At 18.8% G+C, this 11,309-nt stretch overlaps 1 protein-coding gene across 2 annotated transcripts in view; it reads right to left on the reverse strand.

Annotated features, from left to right (window-relative positions):
* The window catches only part of LOC102675521 (organic cation transporter protein-like), a 28,705-nt gene that overhangs the window by 6,036 nt on the left and 11,360 nt on the right, over window positions 1–11,309 (reverse strand). For both annotated transcript variants that reach the window (XM_006623713.2, XM_031514234.1), the window contains exons 3-4: window positions 9,923–10,181; window positions 878–1,176 (exon numbers count right to left, since the gene is read on the reverse strand). In XM_006623713.2, the coding sequence (XP_006623776.1) occupies window positions 878–1,176; window positions 9,923–10,181 (558 nt within the window). The remainder of the gene's footprint in view (window positions 1–877; window positions 1,177–9,922; window positions 10,182–11,309) is intronic.

Genomic DNA, 11,309 nt, shown 5'->3' on the forward strand with positions numbered 1-11,309 from the left:
TTTATTTCAAAAATACAATAAATATTTTCTATAAATATATTTATATAATATATTTATATTTCTTCAAATTCATTGATATGAGTAATTAAAAATAAAAATATATTATATTAAATTACAACTGCTTAATCTATTAATTTCTAACTTTATTGAGTGCAGAATATTTTAGAAATATAAAATAAAATGAATTTATTATAAAAAATAATGTGTCATTTAAAATAATTTATCTTATCAAAAATCAATATAATTTTATTATTAATCCAATATATATAATATTATGTAGAACAATAAAACAAATAATTACATATAAAAATAAATTTAAAAAAATAAATAAAATTTTTATTTAAGACTTGTTAAATATATTAAGTATTGAAAATTTTTAATACAAGTACAAGAAAAACTAATTAATTCGCAATTAAATACGAATAAACTATTAATAGAAAATTATGCTAAAAAATATATAATAATTGTTTAAACTTTTGTTTTCCAAAAAATAATATTCATTGAGAATATAAATAAATATAAAAATTGAATCAAGTAGTCAAAATTAAATTAAGTAATCAAAATTTCAATTTTTTTGGATTGATTTTTAAATGAAAAAATTTTATTCTTTTTCATTTATTTTCACATATAGAACCTACTATTAATAATAATTCATTCATATCCGATCAGAACTTAACCAATTTCACTTGAAAAATTTTTAAAGTTCAATAACTTCAAATTAAAAAATATTATTTTTTCTTCTTATTTTTATTTGTACATCATATCATTATCATTTTTAGAATTACCTGATTGTACCTGTATCATTACTTTACATGATAGCTTGGTACATATAAAATAGAATAAAGATAATAGAAAGATTAATAAATTGATTTCTTACACGGAATCGCTTGTAGACGTCATCGGGTACCTTGGTGCCGTTTATTCGCTCGAATTTTCCCAAAATATTAATGGCCTTGTCCACTTGACCTTGACTGACTAACCATCGAGCGCTTTCCGGTATCAGCCATGGCGTCGCCACGGCTAGAACAAGAGGAACTGAAGTTGCAATGCAGGTCATCCTCCAATTGAGTAAAAAATAGGCGATCCATGGTAAGATACAAGACGCGAATGTAAAGAACATGGCTATCGACATATTCGCCACAAAAGTTCGCCATTTTGGTCCAACATATTCTAACACTGAAATAAAAAAAATATAATGTTTCAAAAAATCATTTGTGAAAATAATATTCGATGAAGAAAAAACGAGAAAATTTTAAATTATAAATATAAGAAATAAATTAAATTTAAATTATTTAGATTAGATTTCTACAAAATTCTGTCTTATAAATATAAAAAATAATTATATTTATTATTATTAAAAATTTGTTATTTCAATCCAATGTTTTTTAATAAAAAACATAATATTTTTAAAATGTTATTTAAAATGTTATTTATTTAAAATGTTATTTGTAAGAATAATATTCAATGAAAAAAGAATGAAACCTAAAATTTCATAAAACTTCAAATTATAAATATAAAAAATAAATATTTAGATTTCCATAAAATTCTTTTAAAAATAAAATATACAATAAGATTTCAATTAATCGCGAATATCCTGGGTCTCGATCATCTAGAAATAAAGATAATCTAAAATTAAGGATTTGATCTTTTATTATTAATATCAAATAATATATATATATTATATATATAATTATTTTTTATATTTTTATTTCTCTATAATCAATATTTCTTTCGATCAGTTGTTTGTCATTTTTGAAGTTAATATAATTATTATTAGATAATTATTATAAATGATACATATTAATACATATTTACTTATGAATGAATATTTAAAATATAAAAATAAATTTTTAAAAAAATTTGTATTATAATACATAAAAAATGCATTCGTGGTTATTTCTTCCTGAGCCCTAATTATCCGTAATTAGATTTTTTATTTATTCATACTTTCTTTTATTTATTCATACTTTTTGTCATTTAAACTAATTAATTAAGATCCCAAAGTAAATGATTAGGTTGCCATTGAACATGAAAGTTCGCTATCTTGATTCAAGTTATTAAAAAAAGTTATTAAAATAAACAATATAATATTTTAAAAAATCATTTGTAAAAATAATATTGAAATATTAATAAAAAAAAAAATTTGAAATGTAATAAAAAATTGTATAAATATAAACTTAAATTTTTTTATCTCACATATCTCTCTATTGATTCATTTCGAAATGAAAATGAAAGAATAAAAAAGTGAAATTAATAATAATTGATATTAGAGAATATAAAAATTTCAAACAAAAAAGTGTATTTAATATGATTTGAATATCATAATTTTTACAAAAAAAAACTGTAGTCAATTATAATGAAACTACTATTTATAACTAATTGAAACTAATTCCGGATTAAAACCAAGACAATTAAGTGATTAACACTGTTTCTTCATTAAGAATAATTACTCTCTATTTCATGGCAAGTACAAATAATCATTATTTACTAGTGATAAATTTCCACACATTTGCTACTTCCTATATTATTACAGAATTAAAAAATTAAAACCATACTTCCATTCATTAAATATACTCATGAGACTAATCATCTCTTCATTCAAAAGTTATTTCAATCAATCAAGGTCACTTTAATTTCTGTAATCCACTATAAAAATTGAATAGTATTTATCTATATATAGCAAAGAAGTTTTACAGTTTAAAAATTTTTTTGAATAAAATAAATAATGTTTAATGTTCCGTTAAGAGAAACTACGATAAATAATTTTTGTGTTTAAATTACAATTAGTTAATCTTTTATATGAAATAATTAATTATTTTCATAAATACGATAAATTTTTTAAATATATAATAATAACAAATATATAATTAACAAAGAAATTGATTGAAATAGATTATAATTTAAATATAGATTATATATATATATATATTATATCAGGATTTTCTTTTATTCATAGTCTCTAATAAAATAACACGTTCGACTAAGCAAAATCGATTTTTTGATTCAAATTAAGCTGTGATACTATATAATTATAAAATATAATTCAAATGATATTATTATAGATTAAATAAAAAATTATAAAAAATATAATATCATATTTTAGTTGTTTTTTTATACATATATATTTTTTAAATATATTCTCCTTATATAACAATTTAATGTTTTCTCATTTTCTATAACAAATAAATTGATCAAGAAAAGATATTATTTTTATTAAAAACATAAAAAGAAATGATCAAAGATATTTCTTTTGTTCTATTCGTTTTTTAATCAAAATATACTAAAAAATGATATCATGAATTTTTTTGCAACACATTAAATAATAAACAAAGGAATTGATTCAGGAAAACATTAACTCAAAATTTCAATATAATTATTACTATTGTTATTAATATTAATATTAATATTAATATTAAAAATTATTTCATAGACACATTTCCATTAGACTTTTTTCGTTAATACCAACATATTCTTCTGATTTATATTAATATTTTACTTAATATGATTTAACAAGAACCATGGATAGAAAAATTGATTATATATATCTAATAAATGTGCATTAAAAAAGATTAGTTAATAGTTTTTAAATACTTTTTCAGGATATATGTTCCAGTATGTAAAATAAAATACATCCATACTTATCTTGCTAGATAATTGATCGTTTAAATAAGCAAAATTAGCATAATATCAAAATTATATTTTTATGTAATTATTTAGTGCTATTATAAAAAGTTCACATTAGCTATTATAAAAAAAAATCATATTTTAAAAAAGATTATAATTGCTATAATTTAATATTATTCACATTCTCTATAATAAATAAAGTGATCAAGAAAATATTACATTATTCTCATAGAAAGAGTGTAGAAAGAAAAAACCAAAGATCCCTCTTGTCCTTTCTTATTCTACTTGTTTCATCATTCTACCTATCAAAGTTTATTATTTTTAACGTAATAATATTCGCTTAGAAAAAACATTCGTTTTTCTCTCAGTTTTTACCAAGATTTGTTGCTAATATTTGTGCAATTACATGATTGTATTAAAACACGATTTCTCTCGTTTATCACAAAGAATGAAAATTCTGTATGCAAGGTAGCAAGTTGAATTACAAACGTTAGTATTAAAAAGCAATAATCATCGCCAATATCTCGCGTGTCCATAAATCGATCGAACAATATCCAGCACAAGGACATTGTTAACGTTTCGAAACTAATTCATATTTTTTCTCTCATTTTTTTTTCCTCTCTTTTTTATTTTCTGATTTTTCTTTTTTAATTGATCGCACAATATATTCTCTTGTTACTTACATATTTTTTGATATCTTTGATATTATGTGTAATTTATAAATAATTTTAATAAGAATTTAAAGTAGATGTTACTATTATAAATACCATTATAATTATTATTAAATTATTAAATTCAATAAATCTAAAAAATCAACACTTAAACTACTTTTGAATTAGTTTATCAAGATCTGTGATCAGATCTATATATAAATCTTGATCAATAGATATCCAATATTTTGATGGTTTTAACATACAGTGAAAAGTATAAGTAAATAATATTCGATAAAAAGAATTGTCGATTTAAACTGTTATAATTTCGTAAAAAAAAAATCATACAATATCATGTGAATTTTTTTTTTTTTAAATATATATCTATCTTTCACAGTTTTTTTGACAATTTTCCACAATTTTTTTTCAAATTTTTCACAATTGTTTTTAAAATTTTTTATATTTATTATTTTTTATCATTGAAATATCTTAAGCATTTTTCATATAATAAATAGAAAAGTAACGATATTTTTCTTCCCAAAAATTTAAAAAATTTAATTAGCTAAAAAATTTTTATTAAATTTGTAATAAACTTAAAAATTGATATATTTTTTTTACAATGAAACATGATTTTTTTATTAAGTTATTGCATTTTAAACATAAACGAAAATTTAATATTTTTTTAATTTTCGTTATCTTAACATTCAAAGTTTAATAATTTAACGATAAAAAAATTATGTAACATGTTTTAGATATTGTAAAAAAAATTTTAATTTTTATTGTGAATTCACGAAAAAAATTTTCAATAATTTTATAAATGAAAGAAAAATATTTTTATTTTTTTATTTGCTATATTGAAAAGAACAAATTCAAAATTTATACTGATTGTTATACGATTTTTTTTTTACAAAGTTTTTTTTTATAACAGTTTAAAATATCAACAATTTTTTATCAAGTATATAGATTCAATTATATTCTTCACTAGCTCTTGTTTCTTTTCGATTAGTTTTATATCTCTATTTTTTTATTTTTATATCAAAAATTGATATCTAAAACTTTTACTTTAGAGCATTAATGTATTATTATATGAAACTTCTACAAAGATTTAATGTTTATGTTCTTTCACTATACATGGTACAAAAAGACTCGTAAAAAGTGTGACAAATGGAATATTCTTAAGTATAATATAATTTCCTAACAGATATAATAAATTTCCTCGAACAGATAATCAAATATAAATAAACTCATATTCGACAGTCAATATCTTAACTTTTATGACTTTAATTTTATATATTAAATCCTGTTGTAAATTATTTATATATAATATTAATAACTTTATACATTACAACTTAAATTAGAGATTTCTTTTTTAAAATTTGATTATTTCATGTTGCCTAGATAATTAAATGACTGAGAAATTTTTTTAATTTTCATTAATAAAATCTCATTTATTTTTATTATCATAAATTTATATTATTATAGAACTTTATATGCTAGAGAATTCATTGATTTGGAAATTATAAAATTTCATTAATAACATTAAATTTTTTTTTCGTGCAATATATATCAATGTGCAATGTTGCAATGCAATTCAAGAAACAATAAAAACAATAGAAGATTTAATTAAGAGATTTAGACATAAAATGTTTAAATGAAATTCTCACAATAATTATGATATTTAAACGAAATTCTCACAATGATTAAAGTTAAAATTAATGTAGATAAAATTCTTATAATAGTTTTTTGATAAAATTGTCATATTTTGATTTCTAATTAAAATAATTTTTTACTTTCAACTCCAATCATTAAAATAAAATTATTATATATATTATATCTAATACATATTTTAATAATTGTATATTTATTAAATCTCTATTAATTTTCATTCAAATTTCAAAGATAGAGCTAAAAGTAGGCTTCAATTTATCGAAATTTATCGAAATAAAAGATATTCAATAAATGAAAATTTGTCATACAAAGACATTGCAATATTAATATTTTTCCAAGGAATCAAAGAAAAATAAAATCATAAGCATCATCTTTTGTTTTCAACTATTTTAATCGATTAGTTGTCAATCATTACATAGATAATTATATAGATAATTATACAGATATTTCAAATTATATGGACATTAATGATAAAAATTTATTTGTTTAAACTTTGTAAATTTGACTTGTAATAAATTTTGTAAAAGTTTAATTTTTCTGAATTTGAATTAATATATTTCAAAATGCAGCAAATAATTCAACTTAAGAAGTTTATATTTGATTTATCATGATAATGAAAAGAAAATAAACAAAATTATAATCTTATTAAATTTTTCAAGTTATAAAGATTTAAGTTATTAAAGCTCGACTGTAATAAAGATTATAACTTTGTTCTAAATAATGAGAAAATTAATTTTCGAGTTTAAAATAATATCAAATAAGTAGCCATCTGAAAATATTTTTCTTGTATGAGTTAAATTTAAAAAAATAAAAAATAAATAAATAAATAAAATATAAATTTAAAACATTTTATTATTAAAATATAATTTTTTAATTTAATTTTTTAATTTTATTTCATCTAAAAACTTTATTTCCATACACAAACAAGAAGTTCATTGTTGAAAGAATGCATATTTTATTAAAAAAAATTAAACAAATTATTTTATAAATTTTTTTTTTTAAAAAAGATTCAAACTTTGTTTCTATTTTTTTAAATCTAATAATCATTTCTATCACTTTTTTTTTGAATTTCATTTATTTATACATAACTCATTATGATCTAATATAAAGAATGTACACATTATTATATTTTGTTTTTCTCAAAAATGATTAATTGAAGAAAGTGATGAAAGAAAAAATTGTATCTTTTTAAACAGCATATATTTGTTTTGAAGCATACTTTCACATGATATAAAAAAATTTCTAGCCTCCCATTTAAAAAATTGAAACTAATATTGAAATCTTGAAAAAAAGATTATAAATTACAAAAAAAATTATATGAATCATTTTACATTTAAATCAATATAATTTTTTTTTCTTAATTTTCAAGAAAAACACTGGAAAATAATAACGTGAACATTCTATATATATAAAAATAAATACATTTGTTTGTAAATCAACGAACTCGATATAATTTATTATTCTCTCGAAAAAAATTAATAATATTTATCTTGGTTTCTATCTACGTTTTACTTTTCTCAAGAGTCAATTAACACATACGATCTAACATAAGGTTCATACAAATCGAATCATTTTTCTAGTTTACCAAACTTTATTTAAATATTCATTATCTATTAAAAAATCTTGACAAAAAAAATTAAAAAATTCAAAGTATAATCAACTAGTTACGATTTGTTCACGAATCTCGTCAACTTGGCCTAGTTTTCGGTGAACAAGTCATAAATTTTTCCAGTCTTACTTGAGTCATCGAGTCACGGTCTGTGCACGCCACTTGAGTTTCAATTTTCACGAGTGGAATGCTATCAAAGAGATACTTTGCTATTTCAAAGAAACCTGTATTATAATTACTCGCAATGAATTCTATACTGTATTAATTTTATGTATATATTATATATATATGTGCATTGATACTTTTTTTTTTATATATTATATTAGTATTCTATATGTAGTCTTTTCTATAACAGAAATATTTCAATATATTAATGGTATATTATTTATTTAAATCAGACTTAGAAATATTGATTAGAATTTTATCTGAAATATTTTAAACAAATTTATTTAAAAAATATATTCGATAATATTTATTAATACAGGAATAAAAATTTATCAAAATTTTCTATTCTAATCAGAATAAAAATTTATTAAAATTTAAAGAAAAATTAATGAGAAACATATAAAAGAAGTAAAAAAAAAAAGTTTATAAAAACTTGTCAAAATATAAATAAATTATAATTTTAAAATAATTTATGAAAAATAAATAAATAAAATAATATAATATATATTATTAATATCGAATGAAAATATATTACGATTTTTTAAAGAAGATTTTTCAAAGAAAATATTTTAAATTTTATATATATTCACAATCATGAAAATATTGAAAAGATTATTACTATTATTTACTATTCACATTCGCTTTCTACCTGAAAATACGTTCACTTCTGATATAATATAGATGTTTAGTAACTGTATATTTAAGCAATTGAATTAGAATTTCATCTAGTTATAAAAGATAAAAATTATAATTGATAGCAATTTTTTATTCTTTAGTTTTTTATTCTTCAGAGATCTATTGTGTAATTATTGTAAAAATATAATATATAATAATCAAATTTAATAGCACAGTGAAATAGATAAATCAAATTATATTCTGTATTACAAATTTTTTAAAAACTATCATCGAATTTGATAATATTTATTTAAAATATTTTTATTCTATATTATAGAAGAATGCTCTATATGAAAGACGTCGGAGAAAGGAATTTACGTCATTTATCTTCAATGATGTAAATTCCCTTCTCCATATCTTGCGAATATTTATAGAATATTCTTTATCATAACTATGCAGAAAAGAATAAAATATAAAAATAAAAAAAATATTAAAATGTTAGATTTGATGGCAGTTATCTAAGTAATAAAAAATTAATATGTCATATGCCATACGTTAAAAAGAAATTAGAGTGATACTTTCTTCTTCCAAGAATCATCTTTAAAATCTTTTTTATTTAAAATAATCAAATCGTTTGTATATTAAATGATTATAAATTAAAAAATTATTTTTAAATATAATATAATATAATATATAATATAATATAAATATTAATTATCATTTATATATATACATACAAAAAAATATTTTTTTCTTCGTTTAAAAAAAAAGAAAATCAGAAATTTTATTTTGATCATTATTATTGAAGAATAGTAAAGATATTTCAATTTTTCCAATTAACTTTAAAAAATTTTCAATTTTCATTAGAAGAAGAATTGTCGTATAGTAATATATGTTTTGTTACAAACACAAAAGAATTTGAAAGCATATGTTGCTTGAAAAAAAGTCAGTCATAAATCAAATATAACAAAAGGCAATATGCTGTAAAAATTACACAATGACTTAAGTCTCAAGATCTTTCTATTTACTATAATATTCTCAAGTTTTATTTTAGATTTTACTTTAAATTTTTAATTTAAATTAAATTATACAACATATAATCTCTATTTTATGTATATTTAAATAAATATGTTATATAATAAATAAAATATAATGTAGTATATTGATAATATATATATTGATAATAAAATGAAAAAATGAAAAAAATAAATATCTACTATATCAATACTATATCAACATATATTACTGTGATTACTGTGAATTTATTTATTACTGTAAAAATATTAGTATCTAAATTTATATTATATAATATAATGTTATATAAAAATAATATTATATAATACAATATAATATTGTAACAAAATTCACCTAATGAAAATTTATATGTAATTTATAATTTATATGTAATATAATATACATACAAACTTTTTCCATAGAAATTTTCATTTCTATAATAAAATATTATACATTTCATTTTTAATTAATATTTTCTAAATCATCTTTTGATGAATATTACAAAAATTCTCTAAAATGAATTCATACGAAATGCTACGAATAATTTAAAAAGATAATAAAAATATTAAAAAATTACCTAATATGTACATCATAGTAAAGCAGTTATCGAAGGCAAATCCGACAAAAAAGCGACATAACGCAAACTGCCAAAAGGTATTCGTGAATGCCGTAGCCATTCCTGCGAGAAATCCCATCATATTAGCTCCGATCAAAGCTGGTATCCTGCCATATTGATCGGCGATCCATCCAAAAATTAACCCTCCAAATATGGCGCCAATGAAGAAAATACTTTGAGCCACGGTTGGCAAGGAATCGTATTGGCAAACCCATCCCAGCTACAGCAGAAAACTACGATCGAATGATTTACTTCTGGATAACGAAAAATATCTTAAAAATTTTATATAGAATTGAAAAAAAGAATTCGTTATAATAAAGCGAGCTTCGAGCTTTTAATGAAATATAATTCTTTGATTTTTTTTTTATTAGAAAAAAGAAATGAAATTTAAGATTCTATATATCTTTTTGTGAAAAGCGAAGTTCTTTAAAACTTCTCGAAAGTTTTATTTTTAACAAATAATATAAAAATTCACTGGAAATTGGAACTAATGAAATTCAGAATAAAATGAAAGATATTCGAGAATATTTTCCAAAAAATATCAATTTGTGTAATATCTTTAGCAATAAATAATATTTCATCATAAAAAATTATATTTTGTATAATGTATCTATAAGAATTCTTTTCTTTATTTTATTACATAAATCTTTATCTTCCATAATTTTTTAAAATAAGTTTTTTTTAAAATAATGATCAAAATGGATTTTATATATTGTCACTAATATTTTATTACAGTAGATTCCCATTTATGCGATCTCTATTTTAACCGTTTAATAATTATTGTAACAACAAATTATAATTTTCTAAATTCATTATTATTTTTATATATCATTAACATATAATATTGATATATTATATTTTTTATGTATAAATAAAAAATATTTTATGCATGTGTGACATATATTTTTATTTTATTTACAATTTATAAATATGATATTATTAGATTAATCAACATTTATTTATCTGGCCATTTGTTTATCCAATAATAGTCTATTATTTATAAAATTTTATACAGCTTATGTATCGACAAAAATTTTATTTTTTCAAATAATATATACTTTAACTTATTTGCAAAATAATCGAATTAGCTTTTAAAAATTTTATATAAAAAATCATTTAAAAAAATAATTTTTTATATAAATTTTATTAATATTATATAATTTTTATTTAAATTTTTTATATAAAATTATCAAATTATCAGAAATCATTATTATTCTATTTCACATATAATTAAGAGCTCAATAAAAAACAAACACATATGAATATCAATTTTTTTGATTTTTAAATCATTATTTCATTTGTTCATTCCACATATTTATAATATTATATATATTTTATTGAATAAAAT

The sequence above is a fragment of the Apis dorsata genome, unplaced genomic scaffold (genome assembly GCF_000469605.1).
Source record: "Apis dorsata unplaced genomic scaffold, Apis dorsata 1.3 scaffold_935, whole genome shotgun sequence".
NCBI classification, from domain to species: domain Eukaryota; kingdom Metazoa; phylum Arthropoda; class Insecta; order Hymenoptera; family Apidae; genus Apis; species Apis dorsata.